This window comes from Anas acuta, chromosome 4 (genome assembly GCF_963932015.1).
Source record: "Anas acuta chromosome 4, bAnaAcu1.1, whole genome shotgun sequence".
Classification (NCBI taxonomy): Eukaryota; Metazoa; Chordata; class Aves; order Anseriformes; family Anatidae; genus Anas; species Anas acuta.
This window is the reverse complement of record NC_088982.1, coordinates 13,293,872-13,314,601: the sequence shown is the minus strand read 5'-3', so window position 1 is coordinate 13,314,601 and position 20,730 is coordinate 13,293,872. Positions and strand designations below refer to the sequence as shown.

Sequence of the window (20,730 nt, the reverse complement as noted above, 5' to 3'; positions counted from 1 at the left end):
CAATTTAACCAGACTATAATCTGCAGTATTACTAGTTTTCTCCAAATACTTGTGCCCACAGATCCCTGTGCAGAACCTCATTTGAGCAAAACTGGCACCTAGCTTTTAATTCACAGCCAGAAACCAGAGCGTTACTCACAGCCGCTTCAACTTTTATATTCAAGAAAACAAAGGTAATGCAAATGACACATTGCCAATATTTTAACAAGAGCTCACTCCAAAACGCTTGTGCTCTTTCCAACAGAGTGTATTTGACTTTTCCTGGCAAAGGGACTGTCTCCTGTCTTGCACAAAAGACCGAATTACACGCTCTTACTAGTCTTTCCCCCTCCATCTTTCACACACACGCATCATCCCAGGAAGAATTCTGAATTCTTCCAGATGCACCCAAAGCCTGGGGACTGAACTCACTTCCACATTCCTCTTACCAGCACCTCACAGACCTTTTCATAAAATCTCTCTTTACCTAGCAATGCTTACCAGCAATGGCAGTAATATGTCAGAACTGCGTGCATTTAGGGCCTGCAGCAAACCGTCCCCCCAATGCCTGCTCTTCCAAAATCTCAGTTATTTGTCGGCAGCAGAGGAAACTTGGATGTGACTGTGGCAAGCTGAGCAACTGTACATGATGCATGAACCACTGTTAACGTGTCAGATGTGAGCTTCTGGTCCCCTCCTTTTCCCTCAATCTGTAGAAGAGAATGATGTTGGAGAACCAGCCAAACTCAAGGCTCACACAGATGTAAGAAAACTTGCTTAAGATGAAGTAGAAAGAAGAGACTCCGTGGAGTGAACCTTGCAAGGCCATACAAGAAGCCAGTAAGACACTGGGAATGCAACAGCCTGCTCCCATCTCCTAGCTAACTCACCCGCTTACTGCCAGGCTGCCTCTCCCTACAATGTGACTCAATTATGAAGGCATCCTGGCCACCTCTACAAGGCCTCAAGCTCACAGGAACCCACAGCTTAACGTGGCCTGTAGCTTTTTAATGGTATGCATCTACTTGGGGGTAGGGAACAAAACCAAAAAACAGCCAGTGCACAAACACGAAGAGAGAACAGAAATGAAACCCCGCATACAAACAAGGCAAAAAATTAGCACAGAGGTAGAAGAAAGAAAGAAAAGGCTTGGCTGACATAAAAGCAAACAGCATCTGCACTGAGACCCAGCACAAGTACTGAGGCAGCCAGCTGCAAAGGGCCTACATGAAGAGAGGGCTGTGGGCTACAAAGCTACCTTCACGGCTGCCTAAGAAAGGCAGGCCGCATTCTGGAAACATTACGTGACTAGAAATACAGCCAGGGCTGTGGGTGCCCAGCCAGGTGAGACGTTTTCGGAAACAAGATGGCGAGCCACACAGAGGCATTTCATATGTATTGATAGATTCATGCTTACAAGCACTGTGCAGGTTATCCAGCACCTAGGCACACTAAGAGACGGAATCACCAAAGTAAACCACCACACCACCAAGTATGTGTAAAAGCAGACCACAACCTCACAGACAAAGCTGTAAGAGTTACTAAAAAGGTCTTAGTAAGATTCAGCATTCATCACGCAGTTTCATGGTGTCTTGACAAACTGTATGCAGTGAAGAAATCAGCTCTGCCCTGTATCTTTTGTCACAGCAACTAGATGGCCCGGGTTTTGATAAAGCATATAAATGCTTTGAAGGGGGTAGAGTAACAAAACAACCAGAAAATACTTGCGTTTCAGAGGATATGAATATGTAGAAATAAGAGTAGCTATTGTAGGATGGATATCATTTGTTATGAAATTTTAACTATATGCTTGAGTAGCATGCTACTGTATTTTGCCACATCAGTGTTTCACAGCTCTTAGGTTATTTTTTTGTACAGTGTTGCATGTCAAGGACAGAGGTAATGCTACATTAAACACAACATGGACTGAACATAGGTAGAGTGATCAATATAACAGGGGAAGCATCGTGCAGGCATATGACTAGGAGTAGATGCAGTGGGGGTGGGCAGACTCACTGGGGCACAGAGATGGAAATATAAACGCAGTACTAAGTAGTACTGAAAACTGAAGGATGTGAAGAATTGAAAAGATGATGGAAGAGATTAAGAACAGCAGAGGGCAGGGACTGAGGTAAACAAAGAAAAAAAATCACAAAATATATCTTGGCTAACAATTATTTTCAGTGCAAATAGGAGAGAGGCACTAGAGACAGAAAAGCTAGCATGAACTTGCAAGAATTTGTTTAGGACCTTTATTTATTTTAGGACTTTTATTTAGGGTAATAAAGCAAAAGCATAATCATGATCAGTTTGGGGGTTTTGATTCTTCACCCATTAGAATGTAAAATATTCTCCTTACTGTTTTCCTTGAAAACATGCAAAATAGCCTAAACAAAACACTATATACTATATATATGCTAGCAGAGAGATTGCTAACATGACCTCCTGTTTTTAGTAGCACCTTACTCCTCAGCAGATCAGCAGTAGAACCAGAGCACCCCAAAATTATTGTTTTTCTTCCCAAGAAACACACACCAAATTCAGAAGTCTGCAACTCAAATGTTATACCAATGGAAAAACATGTTGTTGAATGCCCTATATAGCTGCATAGCTGTACAGGGGAAGCTTAGATACTGAAAAGCCGTAATGTTAAAAACAATTTGAAGATACCTTTTTGTTTTTCATCCTGAATGTTCATCAGTCCCCTTAGTAAGGATCCAAACATGATTTCTGCAATAAGCAACTCAAGTGTGTCTGACATAACTACAGCATGGAAGAGAGACCCTCCCGCCCCCCAAAAAAAAAAGATATTAAAGAGAAAAAAAAAAAAAACAACAGAAGAAAAAGTAAAAATAAATAAAACAAACACTCAAACTTTCAATTTAGACAAGCTTTTATCAATGTAACTTTGTAACTTGTGTCTAGTATAAAATTAGCATAACCATAACTGTTTATCAAATTTAAGTAACTCATTGTAATTTATTTATATTTATACTAGTTTGAGGAATTTGTGCTTAATATAAAAGCATAGTTTTAACAACTCCATACAGTCTTTTATTGCTCGATCAGCAGCCTTTATTAATGCTATGGAGTCAAGAAAAGAGAGTCCAAAAAGAAAAAGCAAGGACAAAAAAGACAAAAGAAATATAAATTATAGAGATTGCAGCTTCACATGGACGGTTTTTATAATTTCTTCACCTTATATGACAAATTAGATGGCAACTGAAAATAATAAGCCTACTTTTTACTGCAGAAGCCATTGATATTTGTGAGTGACCAATTTACCCTTCCTGCAGTGAAAATTATCTTACCAATTAAATAAACAAGCAACTATTATTTCTGTGATTTGTGCTGGTAGAAAAAGCAGGAAACATATGGTAAAAAAGGACTCAAATGGAGCTTGAACAAAGAAAATGCTGATAAGAAATCAGTGACACTGAAGTCATGAGGGACAGATTTCAACGGGACAGAGCTATGACCAAACAACACACAGGGCCAGAAATAAAAAGCACACGCTGTCAGAAAAATTAAATGCTGGAAATGGCAAATGATGACAAAAAGAATGTTACAGCTTTTTAAATGAATGAAACAGGACAGAGCAGGAAGACTCCCAAAGAGACAGTACTTTTGCCAAAGCCAAGTTTGGAGATTATAATAAATTCAATATTCTCTTTAGATTTAAAAATGATACTACATGAAAAAATATATTTTTAAATGCATTTACTTGAACGTTGGAGGCAGTTAAATAAAAGACATGCTCTCTTCCTGAGTCTGACTGCCTGCATTCTCAGTTCAGAGGCTGTATATGCAATTTTAGGAACTGACTTAAATAATCTGGTTTGAAAACAGTCAACACAGATTTCCACTGAATCACAAACGACAAATATTTTCTCTTATTAAACTCCCCCTTCCATTAAATTGAAGGAACAGTCTATTCTTTAAGAAAAGAACACTTCTTCCTCTGACTTTACAAATATATAGTGCTTCATTACTCTAAATAAATAGTGCAATGTATAGCACATGGCAGTAAATCTATTAGGAAGTTGAATGCAACTTCAGTAAGTTTACTTACTAAGCGCAATTCAGTAGTTTACTGAAACAGTCGCAAACCACATGCTAACAAGCTGAGAGGTGGAATCATCCTACCCAGACCTGATTTGGGCCAACTAGAGAGTTGATAGGGCCATCAAAAAAAACTTGAGAGACTGTGCACTGTTCAGTGAAGTGGTCATTTTTCCTTCTTTACTGTACCACACTTTTCGTCTACTATGGCAGGCAATACTCTTTTACTAAAGCAAAATATTAAAATTTAGAATTTGGGAAAAAAGAATGAGTGTCACTGGATCTTAGAACTAAAATTACCTAGAACAGACTAAACAGAATTCAAAACAAAGTATATAGTCTTTTCATTTCAGGTAACCTACAGACTGAAAGACATTGAGTTACTTTGCTCTCAACATGCTTTAGCTATTGGTCTGAAACACCTGAGTTTCAGAAAGGTTGAGGGGGGCACCAATAACAGATTCAGCATCACTGATGTAGTTCTCTAACTCCTATGAAGACTTTTTTTTAATACATTAAAAAATCATAAATTTATATTTGATATTAAACGCCCCTGCTTTCAATTACAAAAGCTCTTGTTATGTTGAACAAGCCTTAACAAAATTTCCAGCTGTATTGTTCATTTCTTATGACCATTATAGTAAGGAGGACTAAAAAATGTGCTGACCCACAGAGCTCGCTGTTCTTAAGACAGTGCATGGTCCTATCTTACAGGATAAACCTATAGTACAAATATGATCACACAACAGAGTATGACAGTCATCATTAGTAACAGATGAAAGGTGATCTCAGCTCCTAACACGGAGCTAAGGAAGGGAGCAAACAACAGGTTCTCAGTGCTTTTGTAAATAGGATTTTGATGGACTGAAACCAAAGGTTGGACTTCTGCACTGTTTAGTGTATGACAGCCTTTTATATTTCTTGATGGAAGAAAGGATACTGATGTTATATACTGAAAACTGTTATAGGATTCTTTATCATATATTATTTAAAAAATGCTTTGAAATTATGATTATGAAAATAACTGGATATATTTCATGTTACCTTATCAGCTCATCTTTCATCCAGAAAACTACTATACACTAAAAAAAAAGAGAACTTTTCCTATTCCTATAAATATACAGAAAAAAATAGATTCAGAATAATCATATGCAATCTCTTAGGCCTCTCAGCTTTACAGATACATAACATCTCATTACATCAGTTGTTCCTTAAGTGTTACAAGGAAAGCCAATTAAACATCAAAAGATTATTGCTTGCCACACCAAATGCAATGCTCATTGGAACAGTATGTCTTATCCACTAAGTGTTGACTTGGAATTCACTGTGACCAGCATTCTTAGCAAATGACAGCGACTGCTACAAAATACTGATTACTATTAAGAATCAGTAAGTTAATGCATCAGTTATCACGGCCATCATTTACCAAGAAATGCCATCCCAGCAAGAGCATGCTGCACAACTGTATGTTAACAGCACAGCATTTATTTTGCCCTTAATTACCGCTTCTACACCACTACCAGAGCCCTAGGAAATGTGCCATCATAACAAGAAGTCTTGCACACTACAGTTGGTTTCTGCACAGCTCAGCAATTTCCTCTGCCAACTCCACACTCCTTTATTGCAAAAAACACGGTCCAGGAGATGGTTGCACATACACCATCCTGCAAGGAATCAGGAATCAGATGGTCACGTTGGCAACACCATTGCAAGGCTCGGCGAGCGTAGGACGACACTTCTCAGCAGCATGCATGCTATGGTGTGGTCTGCGTAGTTTGTGGGTAATATCAAGAAATGCCTAACCTTTGACTTGGCAGTCAAAAGGGTTACCTGTACTATCCAACACATCTGTGCATGTATTCTTTAACACTACATATATGGCTGAATGGAGAGTGTCTCCCCTAACTGAAATAAATTAATAAATTAGCCACAAATGTATTTTTATCATAGTTTCTAACAGTGTCAACTGCTGGCAAAATCACAGCCAGGTAGGACTGGGAGTCGTTCTTCCAAAAGAGTAAAAAACAATGAAGCTGTTTTGTTTTTATTTTTTTAATCTGAACATTAAATATACAGATGTGAGCACAGAATGCAAACGATATAATTTCCTCAGAACCTTTCAGAGTCTCACTGTAGCAACACTGAAGACTCAAAAGAGCTGGTTAGCCCAGTTTTCATTACAATTCAAATGATTAATCCAGTAAACTCTTGCAACTGTCATTTTATTAACTTCGCTGGGATAAAAATATAGCTGTAAACACAAAAGTAAAAATTTCATGATCTAGTGACTAGGTAGCAAAATAAATCCTTGAAAAACTATCAAATGAAGCTAAAAATAAAATTAGATATAAATTCAAGTTTTAGACTGTGGTCAATTGAGGTCTAGACAAAGCCCTATGTTTGTTCACTGCCTAGTCTCCAGTCTGCTCCAAGTTTGAAAAGGTAATTGAACTCAGTCTATAATTACTGGATTAGATACAGATGGGCTCTGTACATTTCAGGGGAGGAAAGAACTGTTTTGATTCATTTTATGATTGCCTGTAAGGTCAAACTTTTCAAAATGTACTTTCATCTGTTAAATGGTTTCTCAAAGTCCCAGGGGGACATCTTCAATAACTGATGTTTTAAGCAATTTGGGTCTATCAGATCCAGTCTTTGAATGTAATATGCCATCCATTTTCTAGAATTATAAATGTGCATGTAGGTTAATTGCTACAACTCTTACATATTTTCAAAACTGAACTTTCTTGAAAAACTGCAAGTTTTACCCAACAACTGTTATGCATAAATACTCATATCATTATTTCTTTTTAGGGTAAAGAATATCTTTGAAGCAGGAATAAATAACACAAATTAGAAACATCCTTATTCATAATTCCTTCCCATTTGTCAGAAATTTCTGAGAATGATCTCTCAGGACCCAATTCAACGCACAAATAGCCCCAACAAATTCAGTTCACTTCTTACAAACCAAGAAGAGAGGCATTTACCTTACCGAAGAGGCCCAGAAAGCACTTTAGAAGACTTCTCCTTTAGTATTATCTTTTTTGAGTCTTCGTCCTCACTCAAAAAATACAACATGGAACAAACAATAAGCATTAAACTTTCATTCTAAGATTTTTTTTTGAAAATCTTTTCTTCTATTCACATTTTTTCTTCAAAACACAACACAAAATTAGAAGGCAATATAGTAATTCAGTTCATAGTCCCAGACAATAGAGGAAACAACTTCACTATTCAAAATGTTGAGTGTTGTAATGCAAAAAAAAAAAAAAAAAAAAAATCTTCTTGCTTAGAATATTTTTGCTTAGAATTTTATTTGTTACAACATAAATTGTGTTTAATAAATAATACTGCCTCACTGGGAATATCCTCAGTCAAACAGTTATCTTTGTAGGATCTGACACCTTTGGAGTTCTTCTGTCAGAGTTAGTATTGTCCCCATTACCAGTCCTTAAATAACACATATGTTAAGGTAATCTGCCTCTGTCACTAAGTGTGCTAATAAAAGAGATTACGAGCATTGCCAACTAACTCATGTCATTTCCATGGTTAACATTTTATTCACATTATTTCAAAGCTTTCCACATAAGGGACAAATCCTGAGGCCAGACCCAATCCCCACAAAAGCTTCAGCAGAAAGATGTTGCATAATATAAGAACAGTTATTAACTTGTCTGCCCTGACAGCAGGTTTTGCCCATCATGCAAAGACTGCAAAATTCTCCCTGAACAACGAAACTTCAACCACTTTATTTAAAGAACTGATACAAATCAGTTTGTTCTAAACACTTCAATTTATAAAAAGCCTACAAATAAATAATTTTTGTAGTAATCACTTTTTAAAAACATCAGTAAAAGCCACTTATAAACAAATCAAGAAGCAGTCTTTGAAGTAAACTTCTGATTCTTGTTAACATCAAAATCAAGCAGGCAAATGTACTCAAATGATAAAATCCATGTAATATTTGTATCATCTCCCTTCCCATAACCCTAGTGGATGCTTTTAAATGCTACTTCTTTAAAACTTTAAAATATTCATACTAGAATTTTATGTTGTGCTTAATTCAGTAAAAACAGATTTATATTTTGAGTTGTATAGAAAAGGCTTCTTTCCGTTCATTGTAAGAAAAAATAAAAAGTTTTGCTCAGAAAAAAGAAAAAAAACAAAACCTTTCATGCTTTATTTTCCCTACAAAATAAAATTATATCATGCATTTCAAGTGTGTTGTGTGAACCCACAAACCACTCCTAAAACTACTGCAAATTTCAGGACAGGGACAATAAATTGTGAAGCAGTGTATGGTAGAACAGTAAAGTCATAGCCAGACCACAGCACTGTGTGTTCTATATGCGGTAACACAGAAAAAAATAAACATATAGAACCATGGAATGGTTTGGGTTGGAAGGGACCTTAAAGATCATCCAGTTCCAACCCCCTGCCGTGGGCAGGGACACCTCCCACCAGACCAGGTTGCTCAAAGCCCCATCCAGTCTGGACTTGAACACCTCCAGGGCTGGGGCATCCACAGCTTCTCTGGGCAACCTGTGCCAGTGCATCACCACCCTGAGTGGTGATTCACTGAGTGAAGAATTTCTTCCTAATATCTTATCTAAGATAGCTAAGACCCTCTTTTAGTCTAAAGCCATTCCCCCTTGACCTATAACTACACCCCCTGACAAAGAGTCCCTCCCCAGCTTTCTTGTAGCCCCCTTTAGGTACTGGAAGGCTGATCTAAGGTCTCCCTTGAGCCTTCTCCAGGCTGAACAACCCCAGCTCCCTCAGCCTGTCTTCACAGGAGAGGTGCTCCAGCCCCTCTGTCATCTTCACGGCCCTCCTCTGGAACGTAAGAAGTTATGGTAGACCCCATTTTAGCTGAACAGAGTTTAACTCTTCGATACTGTTTTCCTTTGTTTCTTTCCTTTACATTTTGATTGTCTCTTGCATGTATTTTTCCCCATATTGTCTGTATGCTCCTTTACTGTATATAAAGTTTTTGAATATGATATAGCAGAGTTCTTGTGAGCATTTCCCATCTACACCACAATGGATTCCATAACGAACTAAAAATCTTAGGAATTGGAACAACATCATTAATACAGATAAAAATCTTTTCTTACAACCTAGATGCACTGCCTTTATAATACATCATTGTGTTTTTAAACAGATCAGAAAATGTACAAAACAAGGAGATACCCAGCTCATAAACATGAAATGGGTTGAAACAGACTACAGCAAGGTAGTACTGTTATATTAAATAGTATCTCACTTCGGATAATGCTTTTTTTTAAACAAAAAAAAAAAAAAGTTAATTTAACTGTCATTGTACATTCATACGTCCTCTGAAATTTGTGAAGAAATCAAGAAAAACGTCATAAATGAAGTAATTAACTTTGCACTAAGTAACTTCTGTGGTAGATACTTTCATTAAGCACCCTGGCAAGTCTAACACAACTATTTTATTTTAGAAATACTTTAACACATTGTTTCCTGTAAGTTCATTTATAAATAAAAAAGAAGACAGAACAATCATACATTCACACAGCCTAAGGTCAGACTGATCAGAGTCATAGGTCACTGGAGCAGTAGTCTGGGATTTGGGAAACCAGTATCCAATTCTTTGCTTTGGTAAGAAGCAATGTCCCACATGTAAAAAGGAATTCCTGAGCCACCCCGTGTATTAACTCCTGCATTACCCATTGACTACCATATGTATATTACAGTGTGTGCACTTGACTTGGAGCCTTCAAGTGGTGCAAAATCTCCCAAATCAAGGGTCAGCTGAGCCACACCACAAGAACGTACTTTTTCCAGCAGTGTATCTTGGTTTTGGTTTTCTGTACAATCCATAGACAATCAGACTTTTTTTTTCCTCTTGTGATTACATCTCCTAACAAAATAGAAGGAGGAAATTTCTCACCACAAAGAATATTTTTGCAGACTTCAGATCATTTTTGTAGCTCTTTGCTGAAAAAACACACATATATGTTTTATATGTTTATATATTAGTTATATATATAATATATATTTGTTCTGAAAATGTTTAAAACAGATGCGAGCACAAAAATTTGTCATTTTAAGAGCACTACAGTCTCTGCCTTGATTTTGCAATTCCCTCCATATTTCATTAAACTTTCATCTTTTAAAAGCTTAAGTATCACTACTTTGGTATTGTCTCCTGTGTGCTTCCTAGGAAGCCAAACAGACAAACTACGCCCTACAATAACCATGACCAGAATTAATAAATACCCCACTTACACATAAGGGTAATATCGGGCCAAAGAATCTTTAAATAAAGTAAATCACAGCTATGAAAACAGAGTTGAATGAACTGTGCTTCAATTTAAGCCTAGATAAAAGAACCCGCTCCTTGTATAATATGGCAGAAACTACAGTATGCATCACACTGTCCAGCTGAAAGCTGGATTGACCCTAAGAAAAATATATACAAAGACAGCTAAAGAAAGGGGAATTTTACATTATTCAAAAATTTGTAGCTGTCACTTGAAAATGGGTATGCAACAAAGTTCTGAACGAAGAATATCCCAAGAACATGCACATCTGTTTAATATTACAAGCTAACTGTCAACATCCTAAGTGAAGTTTTAATTTAATATTTTTTCTTTCTTGATGTTTTACCTTTAGAGAATGCCTCATGAGAGTATCAGCTTTCTATAAGAAACTGTTAAATATAAAGAAATGTTATTGTAGCATGTTTATAAAATCATAGTTCGAGAACTTTTTATTTTTCTAAAGCCTGACCACAACTTAATTATCTGCAGGACATTCCAAGCTCACAATTGCAAGCTCCAGTTCCCAAGCAATTTTAAACAATATCTACTGTACAGGACACACGGTATTGCAAATACCACAACATGGTAATGTTTCCAAAAGTCGGCATTAGAGCCTTTAGACATGGTTTTTATTTTCAATAAGTATTTGTTTCTCCGCTAATCATTAAATCGTTTTCATCACCATTACATGTTTGTCTTTCACATGTCAGTTTGCTATCACCATTTATTTTTAGTAGGAGCGAACAAGTTATGAATAATACAGATATCAGATATAGCATGCTTTGTGTTATACATAAAGTGTCACAAGACCAAGCAGTGTGCTCCTCCGCAGCTCTCACAATGTTTTTCTTCTTTTTTCAGGAAAAAGCACAAGTTAAAAGGCTAAACTGGAGTTAAGGGGAGGGGGGGTGGGACGGAAAAGCATTAGCTCAGCCAAAAACTCTTAAAGAAATTACAGCTTTCTTTTCAGAAAGAGAAACGAAAAGCCTGGGAATATGAAATTGTTGCTGCTTTGTGAGAACATCCAAACCACCTGAAAATAGGCAAGAATAAAAAATCCACAATGCAGTTGTGTTTGTACTTTACCCACATCAATATGAAAAAAGACAGCAGCTGATACAACAGTTTCAGAACTCCTCAGAAGACCCCCAAAAGTACACTTCTTACAAACATCCCTGTCTTCCTACTTCTTTAATGAACTCTCCTCTTGCCTGGAGACTGTTTATGACCCTATGTCCAGCAGTGTGGTTATTTCTGGTCTTCTAAAGTAAATCTTGCTACCTTTCACCTGTACTAAGCATTTGAGGACTTCATATTTTCACCCAAGGCTTTTCCATTTAAAAAATAATCAGTGAATGACCATATTAAAAATCTGATTAGAATATTGCTCCACATTAGAAGTCTAATCAACCTACTGGACCATTTTTAACAAGTCACAGAACAAGACCCTTCCTCTTAGTTTCAATCCCAGACCAAAGAAATACTTAAGGACCTCAGCTGTCCTCACAGAACCTCTGCTGATATTCACCTGAAGCCTATTTCTCACTTTCCATGCCACAGAGACATGGAAAAGTAGGAAACATCAGTCAGTCCCAGCTTGTACTGCAGAAATTAAATATTCAGTTCAGAATCAGTAAAATTAAGTCCACATTCAAAGTGGTTTAAAAGTCAACCAAAAAAGGAAATACCCGCTGAGAAATGTCAAGCAGGCAATCTATTAATAGTAGAAAAGCAACGATTGAAAGGGACTTGGGTTACATTTAACTATCTGGGTCTTGTTTATTTCTTTCAAATGCTGGACAATACCTACGGAAGTGGAATAGATTTAACCTTCAGCAGATGCCATACACCCACCGCTCTCACTGCTCTCAGCCAAAAAGGAGCACACTGAGTCAGAATGGAAGGATAAAGAGGGGCAAGCACACACCTCAAGGCTGGCACCCCGTCACCAAAAATTGTCACTTTTGGCAGACAAAAAGCTTTGCCACACCACCCTGAAGCCAGGAAATATGTTTTCAATAAAGTATTCGTAATTTACAATTCTAAACAGTTATATTAAACTGAAGTATTTCAGACATTAAAGAAAGTTTTTCCCACAAACCGTTGCCAACAGTTCGTATCTCCAATTTTCGCCCTTTAATTGCTTTCACGGAAACTATCATACCAGGCTTTAATATCTGCCAGCCTGAACAATATTTTCATGCATAGTGGTCTGACATTTCAAAGACAGAGCATCTAGTTTCAAAGTCTTCTACTGGTAATTTATATCATTTTATCTATGGTGGAACAACAACTAAAACAATGTTATTCCCTCGTTATCAAAAAATCAGAAGGAATTTGACAAAACATGCCCAAGTTAGCAAAACCAGAAGAGTCTCAGTACAAGTAGTTGAAGGCAATGATTTCATTTTGTTTGAAGTTGCAATCTCTTTAAGCTTTGAAATACCTGTTCCCTAAGAGGGTTTAAACATCCTTTTTTATTATTCCAACAGTATGAAGCATAGCATCCTAAATCATCTCCCCATTTTATTATTTCGATGTATTTGAGAGCTCAAAGCAATTACTATCTGTGATGGCTCAGAAACTCTGTTAGCTAATTGTCACAGAGGAGAAAACTGTTTGGCCTGAGTCTAGATTTACTAGAAATTAACAGAAGTAGTACTCTGAGACAAAAGAAATGCCCCTCTCTGTGTAACTGTACAAGCATCCATATTTCTGTCCTCTCATGCTTGACTGTCCCTTCTCTAACCTGTATCAGACTATTTGCTTCTTGCTACGCCTGCTGACTCCCTGCTGCGCTTGTTATCATTCCCTTTTATCACTCCAGCTTCCTGGATCCCACAGACCTGACACCCTGTCCCTGTACCACCATTTTTCTTTAGATGTCATGCAAAAGATAACCTATGTTTGAGAAAGGAAGGGGGCAACACGAGGAAATCTAAGGTTTAACATCCAGTTCCATACAGACAACATACTTCCATTGAGTTTACCCTAATCTTTAGCAAGGCAACAAATCAACAGGTCACAGGAGGTGTCAATGGACAACCATACCTTGAAGAAAGTTCATAGTGACCAGCTACACCAAATAATTCCTCCAGCAACTGCAAGCCAGGAATGAAATTCCCACAGGCAAGTTGGCCCTGGAAGAAGGGCAGGAGAGGACAAAGGTAAGGGGCCCTTTGCTCTCAAAACATGAACTGCAGCACTGGGGTTCTCCTGGACTCCTCAGCACCACGTGAGGTCCAGATAACTGAAACAAAGCTAATGGGCAACTAAGGAAAGCTGTCTCCCAAGCCAGCTTTTAACCCTGCTGTTCAGTCTACATTCAGAAAACAATTCCCATGGAGTTAAGAATGAACTTAAAAGCAAACAAACAAAGGGAGGAGAGGACAACAGGCATTTGTACAGACATTTCAGAACTTCCCAAAATATAAGAGTTCAGAACTCCTCCCCAAAGGCTGACCTATATCCTCACCACTGTTACTGATGTAAGTTTTGCTAAAACCAGAAGCATCACATGGGGAACATTAGTGATCTGGCATTTAATCCTACTGCATAAAACAAGGTCAGCATTTCGTTCCTCTCCAAAAATGTTTAAAAAAAAATATATCTTCTGCTGTTTCCTTAATTTGCTTTTTATGCTTCTAGCCCCATAATTAAAGTTATCAACTTCTTTGCCTTCCACCTCTCAGGCTAAATTTCTTCTGAAACAAGGATGAGAGGTAAAAATAATAAACATTCATAATAAGAAACTATCATTAACCATCATTTGCAGGGAAGAAGAGATAAATCTGAAATATTAGAAAGCAGTGTTCTGCATCTTCCCATCTGAAAACGCATAATTTAAGACTTACGTTTTCTGCCTAGCAAATGGGGAAGAAAACTTGGAGCACAAAACACAGCCCCACCGGTGAACTCTGAGGGGAAAAGTGGCCGCTCAGCACGGCACGAGGGAGACGTCAGAAGGAATTCCGATGACCTCAGCTATGGGCCCAATTTATTAGAACTTACCTCTCATTAAAACCTAAGAAGTGAACTGAAATATCACTTGCTGTCCAAACTTTGGCACAGCCATTAATTTGCAATAAAGACTGTAATTGGTCATACCGTAAGCAATATATATTTCCCTTGCATCCAAATATCCTCTCACGGGAGTTATTCTTATGTAAGCGTTAGAGCCAAAACGATCATATAAACTAACCTGAGTAAAGCAGGTTAGAAATTTTCAGTCTGCTTTGTGTAAAAAAAAAACAAATTAAGCATATCACCCTACCCATTGCTGGCCATCTCCCTCAGAGCACTGGTTAGGGTCAACCACTGCAGTACATCGGGATAATTCGCTCCATGGCCACGCAGTCTTTGGCTAGCTGGCTGTGTGCTGTCAAGGACTTTTAATGGTACCAATCTCAGCTACAGAGGTTTTCAGGATTAGGTCCCATTCAGGTCTATTCTAGACCTGGCAAACGCACGTCCCATCCTATAAAAAGCTATATAGCAAGTGGGTTATTTTATTTTAACTGGTATTTCCAAGTGAAAAGGAATATAAGTACTTAACATAAAGAAGTTAACTGGAAGTTGGCAGGTGGTCTTGATAAATACAGTATTGTTGTGTTATTAGAAGTGTGTGTATAACTGAAAAAAAAATCAGAGCAATTAATACTGAAATGTTGCTTTCCCTGGCAAGAGAACAAAGCAGGCCAGATTTTCACTTGAGTCTCCTTTTTCACACATAAACTGAAACTAAGTAGTGATAAAGTTGGGGTTGTCTGCATTTTAGTTGCTCTGTCTCAGGCTAGTAGACTCCCCCCCTTTTTTTTTTCTCCTCTCTTTTTAGTATTTTGAATATTTCTTGGTTGTTTACTAATTTAGAAGTAATTCGCTATGCTTTGCAACTACTGACCCAAGGCTGACTCAGAACAGGCAACACAGTAACTGTCATATTCCAGTGAGAAGCTAAATGCCCGGCACTGGCATTTTGGCACACATTTTACTTTTAGACCAGCACACAATCCCTACTTCTCCCCTCCAGACCCCTCTGGAAGTGTCACTACCACAGCAGCTGCAGGTGGCTGAGGCTGAGCACTGAGGCCAGCACACACCCACGGGAGGTTATGGAAAATCCTTCAGACCTCCCAGTCCTTACGCACTTTAACCAGGCACATTACAGAGTTATGGGGTCCTGCACTTTAGTCTTGATCCCTCTTCAAACATTTTGGAATAGCCTGCCAGGGATCAGAATGTAATTATGTTTAAAACCATTTACTTTTAACTGTGCTGTGTCAATAATTCTGTTGTGCTATTCAAGGTGGTACAACACAGTCAGTTTGGGAGTCCAGCTCCTTGTTTGGGCATTCTCCAATGCTTTTTTAGCCTTCGTTAACGCCATGCAAAGATTCAGGAACTGTAAACATCATATACAAGCATGCCTGCTCCTTTCTTTCATCCTACAAGGATGCTCTAAATGCCAGATTGTGCAAAGATGTGCAGCGAGATCCCATGTTTGGGCCCAATGACAAAACATCAGTTCTCCCCCTCTTCTAATAGCAATGTTAGTAACATCAATAACATCAAAAACCAACAACAGAACTACAAAACAAACTCCAACAACTGGAGCTGATCTGCAGTCAGAACAGTATGCTATGAAAGTTAGGCCACCTCATAATTAAAAAGTTTGCTCAAAATTTATATTCAAAGTCATTTGTTATGGCTTTCACAAGAACTAGTTCTGGAGACAAGTTTTATGTGGGGATTTTTCCTCCTCATTAAATATATGTACAGAGCAACTGAACATACTCTTGATGTGAATGCTGGCCTACCATACCCATTTAAGAAAAAAAAAAAATCAGTTAATCATCCTATAGAATCCATACACACAAGTTATATGAAGAACAGATGTCGTAGCCTTGTGAATCTGGCATCCTTATGTGTTCAACAGCTTCAAACACAGACATTTGATCATTCTGAAATTTTGCATTTAAAGACTTAGAAACATTTAACCTTTCAAATTTTCCATTCTCAAGGATATGTTTTCAGAATGTCTGGTATTGCTTTTGAAGAATTTGTGCTGTTGCACTTCGGTTTTTGGCTTTTTAGAAACACCTTAAAGAAGATAATCTCCCTAGCACAACAACAACAAAAAAAGTGATTTATGGTTGTAATCAAGCCTATCATGAAATTCTGTTTGACCATTAATTTTATTTCTGTTAATAGGCTGTTTCAGCCATGATTCCACATTGAACAGTGAGCAGTGATTGAAAGTTCTCATTCCTTCCATATTTTCAAACAACTAGGAAGCATATTTGACAGATCTTCCCAATAGCTCAAAAACTTTCATTGCCATAAAAAGCAAAAAGGAAAGGCTTAAGTAGTAAGATTCCCCAAGACTGCTCTAAAGTAGAAGTTCAAGTGCCAAACACCTTCCAAAACTGACAGTCACTTAGAATAACCAAAACAACAAGTATAAGGCTACAGTAAAGCTGTGAACAAGTGTTACATAACCTGGGCCTATGCTATATTTGTTCTGGATAATTTGTCATTCAATGCTTAATTCAAACCCAATTTTTTTTTTTTAATGTTAATATGTCTTGTCCTTACAATTCTTCCATCACTTAGCAAACAGCTCAGCTTGATGCCAAATCTGATATGAAGTCACTGTGTGAGCATGTAAAAGTGTGATTAAAAATCTTTAATATCTCCATATATGGCACTTTAAATAGTTATGTCACAATTAAAGTTTAAGGACAGAAAAATAAAATGTTGCTTTTGTTTTAGTTGGCCCAAAAGCACTCATACACACAATATAAATTCTAACGGTCTTCTATAAATTTCAAGCACTGAAGAGTTCATCACTGTATCATAGTTTTCTTGAAGGGAATCATAGAAGTCAGCTCTTCTCTTCATCCTAGTCAATATGTAATTGGCAAACGGGCAGAGATTCCAACAACACGCACTAAACACACAGTTTCTGTCATTTTACATTGCATGTAAGACAATCAAATGCTTGAAAAATGCAGCTGACGGATGAAGAAATCCTACATACACAAAAAAAGCCAGAAATAGGTCAGTGCTGGGGCAAAGAAAACGTTTTTAGAAGTTTGTGGCCATATCAGTCTTCTTTCATTTAGCAGAGCACTCCTAACCAAACTGATCAGTTTCATCTGAAGTCTAACATCACCAGCAACAGCAGTCTCTACAACTAACATTACATTAATCTTTGGCCATGCTGCTGCCACCCTGCACAAAGTCAGGCAAGGCACCCCAACCGTAGCACGGAAGAGCGTGGCTGGGTGCAGACTCTGCAGAAATATTTCATCACTTCTATACCTGCATGTCAAACAGAGGTCTTCAACTATTGCTCAGCCAAATAAGGCACAATGAAAGTACTGCCCAAGTGTAAATTATTCAGGGTCTCCATTGCTATCCTACCTGCGTATTCTGATTGATATCCAGGGCAAGTTCTAAAGACAACAGTAGTTAACAGCTTGATATGTTTCTTGGGTTAAAAAACAAACAGTACAAAGAAGTACAAGGGGAAGAATTCACTCGCTGTGTATGTCTTTAAAATAGAGATGTATTAAAGAATTAATGCATCTATCAAGTATTACAGTTGCAAGGTGAGTTGCATGGTTTTGGCAGAAGCAGCTCAATTTTTAATGGGTAGGCAAATTAAAAATTGCTATGACAGTATTTGAAAAGAGGCTTTGACACGTGTAATCAAATCAAGTTGTATTTAACTGAAGCAAGCAAGTGAAATCATTTATTTCACTACAAAGCTTACTCTTTCTAGGCACAGTTTCTATGGTTTGTTCACACATAGGATCAGACCTTCTTAAAGAAGGCCTAAAAGTAGTGTTATAAAGACTTCTCTGGTCCAGCAGGTGTCTGGCTCTGCTGCCACCAATGTAACTGAGCTACAGGAGCAGAAACAGAACGAGCCTGATCTATTTCACTCCAACTCATTTATTGACACATTCACAGCATTCATGCTCGTATCTGCTTTGGCAAGGCCTTGCCTTTTTCTCCGAATCCATTGTTTACATTAGTACGATAATTAAACCCATTCTCACCATCAGACCGATAAGTCAGCTCATCCATGGTGGTGGCACTAGCCAATTACTTCGCTTGGTACTGATGTAATTAAGCAAGATACTTCCAGACACATCTTCGCATTTTTTCCTGTTGCCTGGGCAGTGCCCTTAGGAAATTAAGAAATGACGAGGAGCTCAGAGAGAAGACTGGGACCAAAAGAAAATGGTAGCTGTGAGGGGAGGAGGGTGGGGAAGAATAAGGTAGGAAGAAAAAGACGTACATCTAGCATGCCAACACAGCACAGGACAGTGGCTGGGCAATGAGAAAAGCATGAGTGTGAAATGCTTTGACAAGGTGTCCACACATTGGCTAGACCCTTAGATGATAACAACCTGCTCTCAGTGTCAGTCCAAGTGAGAGTGTTTTAAAGAGTATATTTAAAATTTGCACCTGTGATGATGCAGTTAAATGCCAACATGATGCCTCATGACAAAAATTCAATTATCTTGGAATTCTAGGAATTTACACATACAAACTGTATTTAAAATCATAAAAGTCACCCTGTTCTCAGGTAAGATTGAAGGAGTCTGATCTAACACCACAGAGTTCAGTTAAAAGCAGAAGCTGGGGAACAGGGAGGGCGGGCAGGGGAAAAAAAATCAAATCTTATGGACGAAGTTCTTGAATGTAGCTTTACAGACAGGTCTTATCACCACAGACTGATCCCCAGCACAGAACTCACAGCTGACAAGTCACTTGAATCAACTTTTCATGGACAGTTAATAATTACGTGATCAATTAACAGGCACCTCATTTGACACCCTCTGCTTAGGCCTCAAAGCAACCACTGAGCAGCTGGTGTCAAGCGTTGCAAAATACATCAACTTTTAAGTGCTTTCTCTTAGAAACTGGAAAAGTGCAATGGAGACAGAACTTTGACATTAACCTTTGTGTTTGAAACTCAACTATTTATAAGGCAGACGATATTAGGATGAAGGTTACTTGTCACTCTTTGCTCAGTCCTGAACTTGCACATTTCGGTCGGGCTGTGCTCAGAGAGCACACTCAGCACTCTGCTCCCCTTACAAAATACAGTCCAGTGCCTTCCTAAAGGTGTTTTTCAAACCCTGCTCTGATCCCAGACTTTCTTCTCCCTCCCTTTCACCAGGTACAGAGGCGAAAGTTAGGCAGCAACTTTGCTTTTGCAGCACTGCTGACGGACACTATCACTGCTCCGCCGCTCCTGCGATCTCTCAGCGCTCGTCCCAAGCCGTGCGGCGTCCCGGTGCTCTCGTCACCTGCAGCTCACCTCCAGCCGGCACTTGACAGCCGCAAGACGGAGGGCACAAACTCAGGATGACAAAACGGGCGGCCCTGTGCCACCAACACCCGCTGCCCCCTCGGCTCCCGGCGCCATCTCCTACGTGGCAGCCGCTGTGGGCAGCGCCCCGGGGGGAAGGCGGCGCCGCCCCGGCAGGAAGGGGAGCCCCCGGGGGCGACGGGCGGGCTCCGAGCCCACCGCCGGGCTCGCAGCCCACATCCGTCCGGGGTAGGCGGGCGGGCTGCGGGCACTCGGGGCTCCGAGCCCCGGCTCCCCGGGGAGCGCTGCCCGGACCCGGCTGCTGCTGCTGCCGTCCCCCCTTTTCCTCCGCCCCGCACTCACCACTTCTCGTGCCCGGCCGGTGAAGTCGCTCTTGGAGCGGGCAGCGCCGCGCTTGAGCAGCTCATCCCTGGCGCTGTCCCCGGCCGCCACCCCAAGCGCCTTGTTGCGGGTTTTCACCGTTTTCACGCTGGCCTTAAAGAGCAGGGTGATGTCCACCGCCATGGCGGACGGTGCCGCCGCGCAGCCTTCCCCGCGCAACGCGGCCCCGCGCGACGCGTTCCGCCGCCCGCCCGCCCCCGGGGCCGGTCCCGAAGCCTGTGAGGGAGCGTGGTGGGGCCGGCTGTGGGGCTGGCCGTGGGGCTGGCTGCCGGGATCCTCCGCTGAGCCCGCCGGCCCTGCGAGGTGTTTTACCCCCCGGCCTGGGCCGCCGTGGAGGCCGGGCCGTGTGAGGGAGGCCTCGGCTGCGTGCAGCCGCGGCCAGGGACGGGCTTCGCCGCCCGGCTCCGGCTCTCGGCGTCCTGAGGGGCTCAGCCAGCAGCTCAGGGGGCTCAGCCAGCAGCCCGGGGCTCGACCAGCTCTTCCCCAGAATTTGGGGAGCTGCCGTGCTGATCTGCCTTCACGGGCTCACCCCGGGGAAGCTGGAAGAAGCATGTGTCTGCGTGTGTACTGGAGTGTCGGGGTAGTGCTGTAGGAGACTTCGGCACTGCTACATCCATATAGCAAAATTTTGCGGAATAAAACTTAAATTCCAGTAAAACTACGGAG

General features: G+C 39.9%; 1 protein-coding gene across 1 annotated transcript in view; it reads right to left on the bottom strand.

Moving 5' to 3' along the window:
• The window catches only part of STX18 (syntaxin 18), a 64,873-nt gene extending 44,495 nt beyond the window's left edge, over positions 1–20,378 (bottom strand). The window contains exon 1 of the mRNA XM_068679903.1: positions 20,026–20,378. Within this exon, the coding sequence (XP_068536004.1) occupies positions 20,026–20,187 (162 nt within the window). The 5' untranslated portion in view covers positions 20,188–20,378. The remainder of the gene's footprint in view (positions 1–20,025) is intronic.
• Positions 20,379–20,730: the final 352 nt, after the last annotated feature.